General features: G+C 38.6%; 1 protein-coding gene across 1 annotated transcript in view; it reads left to right on the top strand.

Moving 5' to 3' along the window:
- Positions 1 to 18,739, top strand: part of LOC144246263 (uncharacterized) — a 263,343-nt gene that overhangs the window by 117,869 nt on the left and 126,735 nt on the right. The window contains exon 3 of the mRNA XM_085568825.1: positions 14,472 to 14,508. Coding sequence (XP_085424951.1) covers positions 14,472 to 14,508 — 37 coding nt within the window. The remainder of the gene's footprint in view (positions 1 to 14,471; positions 14,509 to 18,739) is intronic.

The following is an 18,739-nucleotide window of genomic DNA, read 5'->3' as shown; positions in this document are numbered from 1 at the left end:
CTCCCTTTTTGGGATCATGCCACTATGTATTGGTGAATATTGCTGAACTTATTTGGGGTCCATTGTCACAATCAGTTTTGTCTAGTAAACCTCAGTAATGGTTTTCTTCTTGTGTGTTGGTTGTGTTTTTGTGATTGAGTCTAATGTCCTGGTTGGGCTCAATAATCTTAGATGTTTTTTCCAGCACTAATGATTCTATAACAAATGTTTCTTCCAGAGAAATGGGTACCTTACATATTCTCCAAGCACTGAAAGTGTTTACCCAGTCCAAATATTTCTCAGAGTGTAAATATTTTACTTTGGCAGAGTAGTGAAACAAAGAAACTAGGAAAAAAAAATGGTTTATGACCCATTCCCCAGTCTACTTCATACAGAGCCTAAACTGACATAACTGAGCAGTACAAAGCTTGGGATGAGCATCCAGGGATTATTTAACCTAGAAAAACAAATACATATATCACATCGTGGATGTAGGATAATTTCATTGCCCTGAGAGTAAAAGCTAACTACAGCATCTTGTGATGGTTAATGCTGGGGACAAAGCAGTTTCTCCTTTCTATCAGCTTGTACAGGGCTAAGTGTGATCCCAGATAGGACACATCCCATCTCTGTGGAGGTTTTTTTGTAGATAGGTTTATCTACAACAGGGATAATGTATACACATCTCCAGACACATTTTGTAAATGATTTTGCAGTCCAAATGCATTGTATAATGGTTAAATAAGTACATTTCCCCTGAAATGACCAAAAAGATGTGTAGCAAAATATTGACTCATCCTCTATATGGAGAGTTGCACTGCTCAAGGGAGCTGGCATGATGTTTTTTAAACCAGCTGGTTCACAGCAGAAGCTAGTGCTGATGAATTAGCCCTCAGACAATGGATGTGGGATGACTTGGCTCTGAATGGGTGATGGGGAACAGGGTGTTAAATGAATCTGCTTGAAACTCCCACCAGAGTTTCCACACTGTTCTTGTAGTGTGGAAGAGAAATGGGAAAGGTTAAGCCAGTGTTTCAATCTCAGACCTTGAGTAGTAACAGTCAAGGAGAAAAAAAGAAAAAAGAAAAAAAAACAACCTTTATTTTTGATGATAAATTGCTCTTAAGCAGCCTTCAGTTAACTTGAGCAGAAGTTGTTAAATGTGTAATTGTGGTATTGGCATTAGAGTACTCTGCTCTTCACAGAGATAAAATAAAACATTGCTGTGAGCTCATGAAAACGATGAAATTGGATCTCTCACAAGGTCTGCATATTTGACAGTTTTAACAGACCTGCTAAAAGTAGATTTTGAGAGGAAAAATATATCTAGGATAATTTTTTAGCTTTATACGAGTTAATTCTTCATAAAAAAATCAGTGTTTGCTTAACCAAAATAGTCACTAGGCCAGAACAATTTTTTTCATGGGATGTAGGATAACGAAATCACTTTATGGCATTCTGTATGTCCCACTGTGTAGCTCAGCAGAGATAAAGGTGCCAGATCTGGAGTTTTGATGGATGGTTAATTACTATGGAAGGGAGCATAGAAACTTACTCTTTGAGTAAAAAACCATGTAACTTCCAAGAGTTTTTTGTGTTAGAACAATAGGTAATGAAGTAGACATGAAAAACAACACTTTTCAGAGTTAAAACATGTTTTTATTGAAAATAAGCATTTTCTTAAAATTAAAACACTGGAGCTACTGAAGGAAAGGGACTCAAAGATCCCAATGCAGCCACAGGTCAGGGTTTAGGATAGTTTCTGTTCCTGTAAAGTTGAGACAAAAGCAAGAGCAGTTCAGAAATAATTGTTTTGGGCATGGTAAAGAAGATCCAGCAAAGCCAGTAATCTCTGGGTTCACTGGAGAGAAAAATATTTTATTTTTTTTTCTTTGCAAGGAAACAAGCCAATGAAATATATGACTAAAATGGAATCAATTTCCATCTCCTGTGAGGCAGGGTCATTCTCAAAAAGGTACCTCACATATTCAAAGCAGCAAAGCAGGTCATGGCAGCAAGGCTATTTCCTTGTTTTGCAACATTAATGCTGTTTCACATTATGGGAAAATATCAAAGCTTTATGATGGCACACAAGGATACTGAACTCTTTTGCAGGTGGCTCTTCATCTGCAGAAAAGCATGCCCAAGAGAGGAGTGGATAAAGAGAAGTGTACAAGTATTTGATTAGAAAAACACCCTGTCTAGATGCCTTTGAAATGTAGGCTGTGATCAGCCAAGCTGCAAAATAAAATCCTATAAAAAAGCAATTAAGAGATAGGTAAGGGTGAGAGGCATAGCCTATTATTCACCCCTAAACCCAAAGTGCTGCTAGATGGGCTGTTATTTAAAGGCTACAGGATTATGAGTTGTTGCAGAAAGCTTTATTAAAAGGACATCTGGAGGTCAGGGAAGTCCTGAAAGATCTCACAAGAGTGAAGGGTGTTTGATACTGTCACCTTAGGAAGCATCATTAAGAAAACTCTAAGGATCCATTGCATATGGCAGGACTCAAAAATCAAATAGAAGGATCAAGGTTAGTGCCTGTGGATGGGATAAAGCTGTCTGAAGTGAAATAGGCTGGAGCTGTGGATAGATATTAAAATCCCACAGGGCTGAGCTAGAGTGCTTCTCTGTGTTGAGTTATTGATGAATTATTGTGATTTCCTAAATGCTACATATTTTTACAAATACTTAAGTACTGAGGTCCCATTTTAAGCTCCAAAATGTCAACTCAATTTTCTCCTAAGCAGGAGTTCCTTCTTTCCCTCTTGTAAGACAATAGTTGGAAACATCTTCTGAGAATGTGTTTTTAGATGCCAGGTAATCAAAGCTAAATTGTGCACATTTATTTATTTATTTATTTATTTATTTATAATAACTAATGAAAACAATTATTTTAAAGTACCTTCCCATGAGACAAAATCTTTATTAGCCTAATTGCAAGCAGACACTGTCTTTCCATCACAATAAATTCAAAATTGTTCATTAGTTTCTATAAGAGGAAGAAATGGATCATTTTGTTAAGCCTGATGTTGGTTTAAATAGTTGATTTCTTTGTGTGCATTTTGGAACTCAAAGAATACCTGGGCAACAAAAAACAGCTAATCAATTAAAGATTTGTTTGGAAAACAATGAAAGAGAGGGAAAATTAATATTTCCTGCAGAACTACATCTGAGATGAGGTTTAAACCTGTGTGGCTGGGACTATGAACATATTGAAATGTCAGCATTTACTTGAAGGACAGTACCTTTCTAAGTTGAAGTAAATCTGATATTTTCAGGCACAGAAAGGGGTGATTTGATTTGTTTTTCTCAGTACATGAAGAAAATATGTGTGGGGGGAACAAAAAGAAGAAAAAATGCTCTTAGTTTTTTTCATTATAATCACAAAAACAGCCTTGAAGATATCCATGGCATTTATATTCTAGAAGAAAGTGTTTCATCCCTAATGGTAACTGTTGTTATCTAACAGGAAGGATGTGGTCATTATTTTGTTCTATCAGCTCTCCTTTTCCTCCCTTTTGCAGGGATTTAAGCATGCTGTGGTCCTGCTGAATCCTTCAATCCATTCCCCTGGCTGAGGCTGGCTGTAGTCAGTGGATGTGATGGAGGAATCTAATCATGGACCTGGCTTTGCATGCAAAATAGGGATCCTAACTAGGGAAGGACAAGGAGAGATAAAAAGCTAGTGTAATATCTGAAAAAGAAATAGGAAGCATCTCAGCTCTGATTCTCTTCTTCAAACTTTATCTTTCCTAAGAGAACTTTATTGGCTTCACTGTTTTTTTAATATTTTTTTGTCTGAACTTCTGAGAAGAAGAGTCAAGGTCATTGTTTCCAATTTATAGCTTCAGCCTTTAACTTTTGCTATAGATATGGGATGCTATTTTATTATTTATTTTGGAGGATAATCCTTGATCATTGTAAACTGAAAATACAATATAGCCCACTTATGAGAAAGTAAAGGTAGTTTGGGAATTAAATTTTCCCTATTATACTGCTAAAGCTCACATACTTGATTCTGCTCCTTAGTTCTATCACCTAGACTGGCTGATATTTCCAAATCAAGCAGGCAAAAGTGCCACTCAGGTTTATAATAAAGAAATAAAGATATTTCTCTTTCTGGTCTTATCTCCCTGCAGCTTCTCCCTGGCTTCTGGTCTGTTTTAGATCCTATCTCCTCTAAGGCAGCTCAACTGAAATTCACTTAGAAATACTCCAATCTTCATTCAGAATGTAATCCTAGTGCCTGTAGGGAAGACTGTGTGCTCTGCCATTGAAACCCAGCTCATCTCAAGGTCAGGGTGTCCTGGGCTACTGTGGCCCACGTGGCAGCTGGAGAAGCCTCCTGGGCTCTCTAGTGGCACTTTGGCAGCTTTTCACACCTCTGGTGGGGCATCAGCAACTCACACACTCAAGCAGTGATACTGCAGCTTCTCTCCCACCCTGACATGTCAAATGCAAGATGGATCTGCCTGTGAATACTCTGGGAGTATTTGCAGCCAAGTTCTGCCAGTTTTGCCTTTGGGCAGCAGCTCTTTACTCAAGTGATGAAATTAAGATGTTCTCTGTCACTCTGTGCGACACGAGTGAAGGCAAAGGGATTCAGTTTTATGTGGGCAGTCCTCTGCAATATTTTCTATGACAAAAAGGCCTGCTTGAAAGAATTCTAATAGCCTTCCATACCTGCACCCCTCCACAGGATGCTCCTCCAGCTATAATAAGGATGGTGTAGCTCTCCCCCAAACCTCTGAAGCTTCCTGTGCTTTTAATACATAAATGCTGGTGGGGAATCAATTTCTCCTATCCTCACCTGTCCTGGCAAAATACAGAAAGCCTCTGTGGTGCTCATTCTCTGAAAACTGAGGAAGAGAAAAAGCAATGCAGGGTTACGGGATCATGCAAGCCCGAAGGTCTCACAAGCCTTTTCCTGACCAGAAGAATCTGCGTTCTCCCACAAGACTGATGGATTCATACCTCTTGTAGTGCAACTTGTGCTCCATCTCATGAGGCGCCCAGCCCTGAGGGCATTTGCCTTTAGGAAAGATCCCACCTCTGTCTAGCCTTCACAGGGCACACAGACTTCAGCCTGTTTCTGGCTTTGTCTCCTGGGGTACAGCACAGGTGCAATACAAAACCCCTGCCTGAGTGTTTTATGGTATGTTCAGTTTCTTTCTCTCTACATGATGCATTGCTCCCACCCAAAAAAGAAAAAAGAAAAAAAAAAAAAAAGAAAATATATTAAGGTGACTGAGAAAGGCTTTTGTAGCCCTCTAAAGCCTCATCCTTTTTATTTCAAACCACAGGTTCTGTAATGATACTGCCATTTAATTCTGTGGAATTAATTAGTATTGGTGTTCCCAACTCCTGTTACCTTAAGCTTTTTCTCCCTTTAATAAAACTAATTGCAGTTCCTGTCCCTGCTACCAATATCACAAGCTATTAACTGCAGCCATTAACTGCAGCTTACAGAAACCATTCTGATTTGTTCACTTCACCTGCAATCCAGGAACGATGGACCTGGACAAATCACAACACTCTGAAGAGTTTTATAGAATTGTTGCAGGCAATTTGTCAAAATATCTGTTGATTTCAGTGTAATTGCCTCTCCTGCCTCCCTCCAGGCACAAAGCTGCTCCGCAGCCACTCACTTCAGCTGCCACAAGACCTTTGTGTATCTGTGATTTTCCATCCTGTGCCATAGGATAGGGAGAAGGCTCTTTTTTTGTTATGTTTCTGTATGGCCAAGGTACATCTGAATTTTTTATCATGTGAGCTTCAGTGGCAAATGGCAGGAAGTACAAGATCTTACAATGAAAAAATCTCAAGCTCAGGACAGTCTGTAGGAGATTAATTTGCATGCTAGCAGGGGTTTGGAGCTGTGGAGGGTTATCAGTTATTAACTGAGGGTTCTCAGTTATTACTCTGATGCCAGGTTCACTCCAAAGACACTGCCCTTGGTCTCAGCTGCCCCTAGACAGGGAAGCAAAAGAGAAGGCCCAAAGCACCAGCAGTGACTGCCAGTGGAGAAAGGTTAAGAGTTGTTCACCTTGGACCTCCGGAGGGAATGGACACCCAAGGTGTCCTTCACAACTGGGCTTATTGCAGCAAGGACCCTGCACAGGAGAAAGGCAAAGTGCAGTGATGATGTGCTCCAGAGGGATCTGAGAGCCAGCCTCAGGGGAAAAATATTTATGATGGATGATACTGAAGAAAAATCAGAATTATTCCTTTGACCCAGGGCATGAGTTCTTATTCCCTAGATCACCTGTTGCAACATCCTTTGGCATACTTAATATGAAATCCAACTCTGGTGATATACAGCATTGCCTCTGAATGATGTCAAATACCAAATCCTTAATGAGGTCCTTCTTGTGTTTTGTGGCATGCAGAGCAGTAACCTACTTTCTTCCTCTGATTAAGGAAAGTGACTAATTTTCAGTGTTGCATCATTTATTAAAAATAATAAAAAATATTAAATATCCCTTAGAAGCCTAATGTGGAAAATTAAAGAAGCCTGGATGAATAAAGTTATCTCCAATTAACGTAAGCTGTGCAAATCCTTTAGATGAAACATCGAAATGTTTTTGAGACACTATTTGGTAAAGTCTAATAACAGCATCAGACTTTTCAGAACAACCTGATTTTTTACGTTACAGATGTGTCAGCATAAGTAAGGATGCACTAATCATTCTGGTATAATTAACTGCCTTGTGAAGTGTCTCATTAGTGTGGGGAGATACTGATGAATAATTTGTCATATTCTAATTATTCCTTTCTCACCCCCCCTTTTTAAAAAAAAATACATAATTATAAGCATTTATGAAATAACTTGCATGGTGGTAAAAATCCACCTCATCATTTTGATCCTTCCAACTTTTCTGAAGTGCTTAGTTTATGCAAAGTGCTGAGAATTAAGGTGGCTGTGGAAATATCTGCTCTGTGATGTTTTAGCAGTGCACAAGGTGCATCTGCCATGTGCACCATGGCTCTGCTCCATGGGGATAGTATTAATCTGTCCCAAGAAATTACACTCATGCTTTGAATTCCTTTTCTACTTTTATTCTTATTTGGTCTGGAAAATGTGCTGAAGTAGGGGCAGGGAGTAAGCAAAATCATCTCAGTGTGTTCTTGTGCTTGCTTAAACAACGCTTCTCAAAGTGAGGGGTTTTCACCCTTATGCAAATATAAACTTGTAACAGCTTCACTAGAATAGCACTGCTAACTACCTTCCCTTCCTTCAGGACTCTCACACACTCTGTGCAGTGATAGACATAAGGATTTTACAACATTATGCAGAAAAATGTAATCCAAGGGAAGAGAGAGAATGGCAGCACTCACACTGAGTACTTGGGCAGGGATGAAAGGAGGGACAGCTCAGTGCTCATGGAAGGTCGAGTATTTGCAGGCTGGCTGACTCTCAAGGCATCTGGTGCTGGTCAGCTCAGTGGGTAAAAATGTGAATCTCAGCATCTTGGAGCAGGAAATCTTCCCTAAGGGCAAATTCTCTTTAGTTCCATCTCCCAGACAAGTGAATGAGCTGAGGATTTGCTCTTTGTAGATACATTACAAATTAAGCTTCTACTAGTTTCTTTCCCTTTGTTCTCCTTTTTGATGCAGAAAATGAATGGCTAGCCCTAATGATTCAAAACAAAAATAATAACCCTTGTAGTCTGTCCAAGAGCCAAAGAGACCTTATATCTAAAGAAAAAGTAAAGAAAATAATGTGATTAGGTATCTTTCACAATCTTGCCTTAGGAGCAGTGAGAGTGACTTAAGGATATTCATCAGATGCTTTTCTTTTATTTTCCCCTAAAGTGACATTAATTTCTGTCTCAATTTTCAGTCTCAAAGCTGTTCAAGGTTCTTTGCCAGTTTAAAATGTTTCTCCTGGAGTCTCAGAAGTCCAGTTCTCATTGTTACCACCATGGCCCCTACCCTTTAATTAGCCCAAGGAGGAAACATTTTATTTCTGAACATCCCTTTTGTAAATCTGCTGAACACAAAATTCAAATAAATATATAGAGAATTGCTTTCTAGATGCAATTTTTTTGATCAGCCATAGTCCAAGCTTTGTATTCTGGCATTGACTGAGGGTTCTGAGGTGATAATAATTCAAATCAAATTTATGAAGTAGAGAGAGTGTTTTTTGTGAACTCTGCCAGTCCCTCAATTGTTTCCTATTTTTCATCTTTCCATACTTCTGTGTCCTTCTGTGAGGTTTTTTGATATGTCCCACATTTTCATCGTCAATCTGAAAAGCAGTAAGTGAAAATTCAGTGGAATGGAAGAACAGCTGGTGAAGAGCAAAAATGTTAAAAGCCTCACTCACCTGTGTTTATGCACATATTTAATCTTTGTGAGGGAAATCAGAATAATTGTGAGGCAAAGCAGAGACCAGGTGGGGGAAATGCCTTCCAGCACATATTGATCCATCTCTGCTATCCCTGAGCCCTGAATGGTATGGTTATGAAATCAGTTCCCTGGAATCATCCCTGTCTGCATTCAGGCTGTTGTGGCAGCCCATGCAGTGACAGAAGAAAGGCAATTTCTGTAATATATTCATGGCTCTTTAGGCAGCCAGCATGGTCATGCTATTAAAAGAAAGAAGCAGGACCTAGGTGGGCTTCATGCTGAAGCTGAACCACATAGGTTTAGTATGACTTCAGTCTCTGTATTTAACCCAATGTGACTCATTTTCCCTTAATGAAAATGGAATAACAGTGCTGCCCTTCTTCACAGGGAGCTTTTGAGGCTTACTTTTTTAGTGAGGTTTACTGAGCTGGGAAATGTCACAATGGTGCACCACTATCCTCCACATCCCTCCTCAAATCTGCTATATCTCACAAATCACCCATGTTAATGGCTGGAATGCCAAATGGTGTTCCTGGTTTTTTTTTTGGTTTTTTTTTTTTTTTTTTTGGTTTTTTTTTTTTTTTTCCCTTTTACATTTCTCAATGTTTTTTAATGTAAGTTTATGGAATTATTTAAGCGAAATACCCAAAATAAATAAACAGTGGTTAATGCAATGACTTTTATCCACCTCTCTCTCCTATACTACTGTTTATTTTATATCAAAGCTATATCAAAGCACTCTTGTTTCTGGCAGAGACTGTGACTGCACAGCATCCAACTTCACAGGGAGTTTATAATGTAATCAGTGAACTTCTGGAAAAGTTTGCATTTAATATTTTTCATCCCATTAAATACTTAAGAATCCTAGACAGGAAAATATGCCACTTTAAATGAATGCTGTTCCCAGAATGGATAAAATTAAAGATAGACTTGAGTATTTTCTTGAAAGGGAAGCTTAGTTCTCTTTGGACATTTTTTTTTCTTCTCCAAGAAGGAAAAGCTTTGGCATCCAGGAGTGCACAGACCTCTGTGTGTCAGGCATCATAGGTGGCAGAGCAGGGTGCTCTTGCTGCCTGTGTCACCTCCAGCCCTATTTGGGGCAGTGCAGCACTGTCAAGCAGCAGCTGTGTCCGTAGCAGTGAAATCTGTCTTCAAGTGCAAGCTGTCATACTTCCATGAGTGATTAGCTGATGTAATAGAATTGTATTATGGAAGGCAGTTAGGATGATCTTTTCATGGAACTTCTGTTCTTAAATAATCAAATAATTGATTTTTTTATAATCTCTGGGGACACTTAGGTTGTTACTGTCATAAATAAATAGGCAATAAGTACTTTCTTGAAGTATCCTTATCACTGAAGTGTGAGATTTTGCCAATATACTTGATAATAAATGGCATCCTGGTTATCATTACTGCAATAATCTGGTTGCTCTGAGAATTTAATGATGGCTTTATTTATAGTTTCAACATAAAGGTACATCCTCAGATGATAAGACAAGCTTTAATAGAGTAATAACTGGGAAATATGCAGCTGAAGCCCACTAGAAACTTTGAGTTCTGCCTGTATCTGACTATTCAGTGCTTGTCTATACAGATGGAATGATATTTCCTTTTCATTCCCTTTTGTGTTTTGATTTGCAGGCTGGAATTGTTTGTCATATCATTCCTGCCTATGTAGTTTATATCACCTATAGTTATTTCCCAGCTGGTTGCTGTGGAAACAAATGTCATATCAAAAGCAAAGGACTGCATTCCAGGTACTATAGATGCAACATGTGATCCCTCGGGAGAGGGATTTGTCTGCCCGGTGATTGATGTCTGCACTCTGTAGTTTGGTCCATTTGTGCCTAAAACGACATTAATGACAGAGAACAAAGGTGAATTTAAAGCACTTTTACACACTTTTTTCCCCCCTCTTGTGGACAGGCATTGTTAGGACATCTTTAAGTGTCCTTCAACTCTTTCCCTGTCATATTATGACCCTAGGGAGCTGATCTGACAGAGAGCTGCCTTTAGCATTACCTCAGCCCAGCTCCCCAGAGAGGTTTATCTGCATAGAAGGGATGATCAAGGAGCCACTCTGACTCGTTCATCATGCTGCAGGAGAGCTTCAAAGAAAACACAGGCACAACTCTGCCTTTTGTTTTTCTGAGCTGAAAACCTGTCCTTTGGGTCTTCTGGGTACCATTCAGCTGTGAGACTGTGATGTAGAAATTGCTTACCCCATACAAATGGGTCAACAGGAGTTATTGAATCAAATATCATAACAAATGTATTGAGTAGCTCTGGGTAGAAAGAAAGAAATATTTGAAGGAAGGCTACTATTTCCTTCTGTTAAAAGCTGCAAATGAAATCTATTGAATTGTCATTTCAAACTAATGATTCTTTCAAAGTACAGGTAGAAAAAAGATAAAAGGACATTCAACCAGAAAAAAACCCAACTAAAAAACCCTAACACCCACCCCCACCCCCCCCCAAAAAAAAAAAAAGACAAGAAATGTTTTGCTTGGGATTGGCAGATACATTTTACGTTACTTTAAATAATGTAATTTTACAGGTTTGTTTCTGCCAATAAACTGAAAATAAAGATCCTAAAGGAGAGCTTTCATTCTCCTGCTTCTTCTTTGGTTTTACTTACTCCTGTGGCACAGTGATGTTTCAAACATATTTGACAATGTTGTGTGATAAAATCCTCCCAAGTGGCAATACTTTTTATTGCCTCTGTAGATTGCACTAAAGCCCCTTTCTGTTGCAAAGATAGATAAATATGATTATCCATAAATAATACAGCCAGGATGAGAACAGTTCTCCCAGCTAGCCGGACAATGCCCCTGCCTACGGATGGGTCCTGGGGTCAGGTGGACTGTTCCATCTCACCCCCAAAAGATGTATGGTTCACCTTGCACCTCTGTCCCTCCCCTAAAACATCAAGTGCCTGTAACCCCATTGGCCTGAGACTCGTTCCAGCCCACCTTGAAGCTCCTTGAAAAGGGGGCTTTGAAGGGCCACATGTTCTCTTGGAACTTCTTCCCCTCTCTTGGAACTTCCTCCCCTCTCCTTGAGCATCCTTTTGTCTCTCCCCTCTCCCATCCTCTCAGGCCTCGCCACGTGCTGCGTCTGGCAGCACGAGGCAGGACCTTCCTGCATCCCCAATGAACCTCATTCCCCAAGAGCAGCCTTGAGAGATCTCTCGTCTTCATTCACCCACACCGTCCTGGAGAAGCAGAAATTTTCTACATCTTCCTTGCCTTTTCTGTTCTCCATTTCATAACTATTGGACCCTATCCTTTTAAAATACATCCTATCCCTTGTTTACTTGGGTGGGGTTTTTGTTTTGTTTGTTTGGTTTTCTCGTTGGTGGGTTTTTTTTGGGTTTTTTTTTGGGTTTTTTTTTGTTTTGTTTTGTTTTGTTTTTGTTTTGTTTTTGTTGTTGTGGCAGGGTTTCCCTGGAGCATAAAATACTCCCTGACACCTGCCAGATACCAACCAGTCCTGATCCATCTAAGAAGTGTGCAACATCTTGATCCTTTTGTTCTTTGCACAGCCTTAGGAATTAAGCTTGATTAATTTTTTTCAAAGACACGGGGAATTAAATGGTTACAAATAATTATGCAAGTGTTATAACCACATTTTGCTTGTAGTCTAAGTTCACTGAAATAAAGACATCCTTGTTTGTACAATGGAGTTCATACTATTGAGATGTTAATCGGTCATTAGGGCTTTAAATGTAACATTAAAAAGTATGATGACATAGAAGAAATAATTCTGTTTTCCACAGAACAAGTGAACATCAATTCCAACCTCTGCTGGTATAATGGTCTCTTGGAATTCTCCATTCTTGTTCTTTTTAACTAAAAAACAGAAGGGGAAAAGGACATTCTATGACTAGTGAAATTTGCATAGTCACTGCTGGCCTCACCAAAGGCTGGAGATGGGGGTCAGGAGTGAAAATGGATCTAATACAAATTTCTTGTCCACCAACCTTCACAGACTGTTTTGCAGCAGGATTTGACATGTAATGCAGAGTGGCTACAAATGTCAGACTCTAGAAAGGGAAACGTAGAGGAGCTTGTCTGGCTTTGCTGTGAAATGCATTTTACTCTCAAATTCTGTACTTATGGATGAGTTCAGAAAAAGTATGAACCATGTATTTTTATTTACTGCACATCAAAATTCTTAAATATGAACTTGAACTTTAAATTTGCCTTTGTGTGTGAGGTTTTTCACAACTTGTTTCTGAACCCCACAGGAAGATTAATAACTGAAGGGAATCATGCTAGCTCTCCCAGAGAATGACAGAGCTCTGTTTGCTTGACTGCCCCTTCCCCCAGTCACCTGTGTTTGCTAATCCTAATAGCTGTGCTGTTCCTAATGATTTTGTTTGGTGTTCCAGACTGATGTTGCATCAAATTATGAGCTTATTTGTTTGTTTTCTGCAGGAGTTCTCTTGTAAATTAGCAACAGTTAATGGGGAGTTAAACCATTCTCAAATTTGACTGTCAAATTCACCCAATAGGAAAAAAAAAAGACCTTTAGAGCTAATTGACTGTTACATAAACATACCCCAGGGATAACCCAGAGTGACATATGAGGAGTGGTGGCCATCAGGGAAAGAAGTTATTAAAAGTATTTCATAACTGGTAAAGTACAAATCAGAGCCTTTCTTCACCCTTTCAAAAGTAATTGCCTCCCTTCGTTGCACTGGGTCATGCTGTCTGATTTGTTATTGGCATTTAGAAATAAATATATCAACTTTTTGGTCCATAATCTCACTGTGGTGCTCCCAGTAGAATACTGAAGTTGGAAGTAAGGAGGAAAGGTGAAGTTATACACAATTCTCCAGCAATTTGTGTCTTAAATTTTCTCACTTGAGTTACTGTGAACTGGATCAGGTATAGAACCAGCTGGAAATAAATGAGCTACAGACTTGTCTGAACCATTGTCCAAAGCTGTAGCTGATGATCTTTATTATCAAATATACACAGAAGTTTCCTGTCTTTTAATACCTAACTTTTGCCTGTATTTTTTTGTCAGAGAGCCCAAAACATGATGAACAGTGTTCAGTTGGTGCTTCTAGGTCTATCCAGAATAGAGAAACAGTAACTAACGCCAAATATTCTCTAATCAAGAAACCTGGGTATGCCACCAGTTCAATATATAAAATATACATTGGTCGTCATGGCAGATGTGTACTGTTAGTGCCATTTAACATCTAAGCTTCATTTTGCAAATGGCAGAATTTTACATAATCGTGTAAACTCCACGGTCTCACAGCAAACTGATCCATTTGAAGGTTTATCTGTTGCTGAATTAAAATCCTACCTCATATTCAGAAAAAAAAAAAAAAAAAACACCAAAACCCAAGGGTTTTTAGTATGAACTAATGTTTTTAGCATGTGTGCCAGCTTCACTCAAATATCTTTCTCAGTTACTGTCAGCAACCTGAGCCTGTGAAAAGTGTCCTTTTACTTTCCATCTATGAGTAAGCTGTGACATATAGATTTTCTGCAGCACTGCTTCTACAACCCTGATCCAGCTTCTTCATGCAAGTTTGCAACAGTTTAAGATACTTGCTATATAAAGTGAATATTTAACACCTCTGTCCAACCATGACAAATGTTTAATGTTTGAAAGCAGTGTCTTGAGTCCTGGTTTTAAATTTCTCAAGGACAGTTTTGTAGAAACCTCTTCCCTATCTTGAGTTAAAAATAAAATACTGAATAGAATCACAAAATGTAGGATAGCTTTTTCAACTTATGCATCACTGAGAACATTCTTTTTAAGTTAATGAATCATAGTCTTCATAAACTTAACATGTTTTCCACTCTAGTCTCTTGTACTGCTCATTTGGAAAAGGTTCAGTGTCAGAGATGTTTAATTCAAGCCTAGATCATTGGCATGTGCTTTATATTTGTACTTTTATTGAAGTAGCAGTTTACAAAGAATGGTAAAACCGCATAGTCAACCTCAAGATCATTAACTAAGCAGTCCAGCAATTTAGTTTGGGGGGGAAAAAAAACCATATCATTGATCAAAATAAAACTTCAGAATATTACAAAAATGCACTGCGAACCAAATAAAGAAGGAAAACCAAAGTTAAATAATTCTACCTAATATATTTTGTATTTTTATTTTAGTGGGAAACAAACATCTGTTTCTGACTGCTGGAATCAGGTAAGTGGTTTTAATTCTTTCCTTTTCTCTCTCTCTCCCTCTTTCCCTTTTTTTTTTCACAGAAGCACAAAATAATAGAGTTTAGAGGGGATATCTGATGGTCATCTTCTCCAGTCCCCCTTCTAATGCAGCCTGGGACAGGGTTAGCCTTCTTTACTGCAAGAGAATGTTGTTGGCTTGTGTAAATAATGGCTTTTCCCTTTTTCTTTCCCCACACTCCAGACAGTGAAACAAACAAGCAAAAAACCCAAATGCCATCTTTTACAGAGATGTCAATTACTTCTCTAAAAAGGCATTGACCTGATAATTGTTATCTGAGTAGATTGTTTTAGCTATAAGGATACTCATAAATTTCAAATACTGTATTAGCACTCCTCTGACAGGCAAATGCTCCATTTAGCTGTGTCACTTAACTAGCTCAGAACATTCTTTGACTAAAGCGTGTGCTCTAGGCTGTGGCTGGTGATGAGGATAAATCAAGGGGTCTTAAATCAGGTACCTGATGGATCTCATGTGTCTTTCTCCAGGTCAGCAGATTCAGCCTCAGATAGCAGAGATCTAACTTCATGAGCACAAGTTGCAAGTATTAGTTGACTATTTAATGGCCTCTGGAAAATTATTGTGTTTATTTCAGGCTAGATTTGAGTGTTTATATCTCATAAATATTAACACTTGGAGAAAATTGCAGTTGTTTTCTCATCACTCTAGATGACTGGTGAACAATTAAATCCAGTTTCAATTATTAAAAAAAAAATAAAATCAGCCAGAAGTCTTATAACATTGCAATTTTTATTAAGGCCTTTATCCAAATTCTTGTCAAGGGACCTTTTTGCTCTTGTTTCTATGATAAGTTGAAAGACAAACGATTTAACTTCTGTGTACATTTAAGGTGACATGTTATGATTTATAGAAATGCCAGTGCAGTTAAATAACCCAAACACAAATGAAAGTACTGACAATTCCTATGTAATTACTACAGAACTGTCACTTTTCTATGTGCATAACAAATGTGAAACCGCCTAGTAATCAATATTCTTTGTCAATTCCAATACAATTCCTTGTATTACCAGGGATTTATTGGCATGTTATTCTTTCTGATTTTTCTTTTCCATATATTTAATTAATTTAAGTGCACTTAATTTCAATTCTTAATATATAACACTGCATTTTCAGTTGGATCCTTAGCAAGTTCTAGGCAGATTGACTCCTATCTTTTGCAATCTGTTTTGAAAAAGCTTGGTAACAAACCATGTAATTTATAGCACAATGGGACACAGAATTCTTGCTGAGATTCTTCTTGTTAACCCAACATGGACACAGGCTGTGCTGAATTGCTCAGTTTCTTATGTGGTCAATGTATATCAGAGGAAAAGAACAATAGCTGCATCTACTGAAAAGCTGCACTGAATCACAGAAAGGACAAATTTTGTGGTGAACACTTTCATCAAAGTTAGGCAGTGTCTTACCAGCCTGTCTAAATTTCTGTCTGCCATAGTTGGCTGTTTCATACAGTGCATTTTTTTCTGTCTGTGAATCTGGAAAATGTGGTCTTGTTTCATCAAACTTTCAAATCCATCCCATTCTGGAATAGATGTAGATTAGAGGTCCACCACTGGACTGTAATCCATTTAATCCTCTCTAAATTGTCTCTCTTATAGCTGGTTCTCAGTCTTTATTTATATCAGGACACTGTCTATAGTGTTTGAGAACTTAGAATTCAATATTACTGAGAGATAAAGAATCACATTGCAGCCATGCTTTGACTTCACATCCCCATTTTTGAAATGCATTGTTTTTTCCTGGCGTTTGCAGATGGGTTAGCACTGTTACCCATCAAGTATTATGTTCCTGCCATAGAGAAGTTAGGACAAATGTTTAGACAACAAATAAACTGTGTGGATTATTGAGAGGAATGACTGAAATTCAGTAAACATACGGTCTACTTTACTGTAAGAAGCAAACAAAACAAACACTGCACCTGAAGTTTTCAATAGTCCACACCCTCAAACCTGTTTTGCCTGGGAAAAAAACGCAAAAAAAAAAAAAAAAAAAAAAACCCACACAAAAAAGAAACAATTCAGCTAGAAAATTCTGGGTGTCAGCTTCCTTTGGAACTCATCCTTTTGGCCTCTGCACCTAAGTCCCAGTTCTCTGTGATTTTTTGTTTTCTTTCTTGCTACCCATGCAGCACCATACAGATAGCAGGGACATACCAGGTAGAAAGGTCTAGGGAATGCATTCCTCATCAAAATAAAATGGGCTAGAAGGAGGATGGCAAACTTTCCCAAGATCTTGAGAACCTGAGACAGGCAAAGAAGAAAGGACCCAGCTAGATCCAGAAGGAACACCACAGGCTCTTGAAGTGCCACCAGGGAAAAAACAAGTGAGCACTGATCTCTGGAGAAACCATCTCCCACAAATGGTAATGAGCTCTGGCACTAGCACAGGCAATTACCACACAAAACAGAACTCAGCAGCCATGGAAAATACTGACATAAGTTGTAAATTTCTCAGTCTTTGCATTACACTTAGAATTTCTTTCTTATGATTGTATATTCTGTGTTTCTTGAAAAGCTTCTGAGCGTCATGTTTTAGCCTTGTAACTGATTTTTTTACTTCCTGAAATTTTCTAAGCAGACAGCCATAAAATAATGTTTTTTCTACAACTAATTGACACTCTATTTTTGTTATGTTCTTGTAGAAGACTGCTCTTTGTAGATCTGAAATCTTATTTCACTTTAACTTATTCAGTTAAGAAGTTACAAGTTCAGCTAAACAAACAGGAAAAAAATGTCTTTTTTCCTGAAAAATGTTGTCTGCCTCTATAAGCAAGTCATTTTGTTTCTCAAACACAAGGGATGGTGAAAAGATAGTTAACAAAGTAGGAAAGAAGCATATTATGACAACTGAAGCAAGGTGTTTAATCTGAAAAGGAAAAATCTACCCACTTCCAAGTGTTTCTGTTGTGAATTGTACAAAACCTTCCCAGAAGATAGGGAAAAGGTGAAATATTGTTTCATTATATGGGAAACCAATAATCACCGCACACATATCAAGATACATTTTGAAACTCCATTTTAACCATATTTCAGGGTGTTGCTTTACCACTAATTTTTATGCTTTACTTCAAATGAAAATTTATAAAAGGGCAATCACTAAGGGTACAGAGTAATTTATTTATGTGTCATATATACCTAAATGGAAACAGTCCAGCTGTGAGTGACTTTTGTCCAAGAACAAGCTGAATGAAGCCATGGTTTGATCCGGAATGGAAAGCTGTGTGTGTAAAGGGTGGGTATTTGTGGCCCATGACCCATGGGGTCCTAGGGGAATACCCAAGTGTGTGAAAATGTGCTTGTGGCACCTGAGGTGAATTCACGGCTATGACTGGTGCTAGGAGATGGAGAATTCTTCTAGGAGGGTAGGGAAGTGGTAAAAAGGATAACACAAGCTGTGTGCCCTGTTAAATCACTTAATCAGCATGAGCCTATGCTGATAAGGTAGGGAAACAATCTTTTCCAGACTCCAAATACATCACTGGTGTAGTACCCAAAGAACTCTGTAGAACTTAAGCTTAGGGGGAAAAAAAAAAGGAACCTAGGTGGGTTTACACTAACCCTGAGTCCTTCAGTAAAGGGAAGAACTTTCTCCAAATACCTCTGCAAAACCTACTGATACTTTTGCTAAGATGCTTGCACTGCTCAGTCCTGTCCTTCAGCCTGGTGAGCTGAAACTGCAGCTCGGGGGCTCACGCTGTCACCCAGGTGCTGCTCCAGGCTGCCAAAGCTGATGTGTCCTGCCTGCAGGAGCTGCAAACACAAGCAGTCCTATCACAGGGGTGCTGGGAGAGGCTGTAAGACACAAAATTATACTGGGTGTCTTGAGACAAAGCCAGCACCAAGGCTCTTTAAATTCTAGGGCTTTCCAAGTGAGAGATCTTCCCAAGTGGTTTGTGGACAGCAGAAAGCTCAGGTCAGTGCCCTTCACTGCCTGGTGTAGGGGTGCATCTCTCATCTCATGAAAACTTCCCTAACACAAAATCTGTCTGGCATCTTATATATAAAAAGTTATATCTCTGCTTTTCCATAACTTATGTTGGAATTAAAGCCTTAAGCCATGCAAATTATAGAGTAATTAATTATTAGTGAGCCCATTTGGCAATGCTGCTATGCCATCACACAAAAAAAAAACTGTTAACTTGCTACCTTGGTAAAGCTTGAAGACAGTTTCT

The sequence above is a fragment of the Lonchura striata genome, chromosome 1A, assembly GCF_050655825.1.
Source record: "Lonchura striata isolate lonStrDom1 chromosome 1A, ASM5065582v1, whole genome shotgun sequence".
In the NCBI taxonomy this organism is placed as follows: Eukaryota; Metazoa; Chordata; class Aves; order Passeriformes; family Estrildidae; genus Lonchura; species Lonchura striata.
This window is presented reverse-complemented; position numbering and strand designations above follow the sequence as displayed.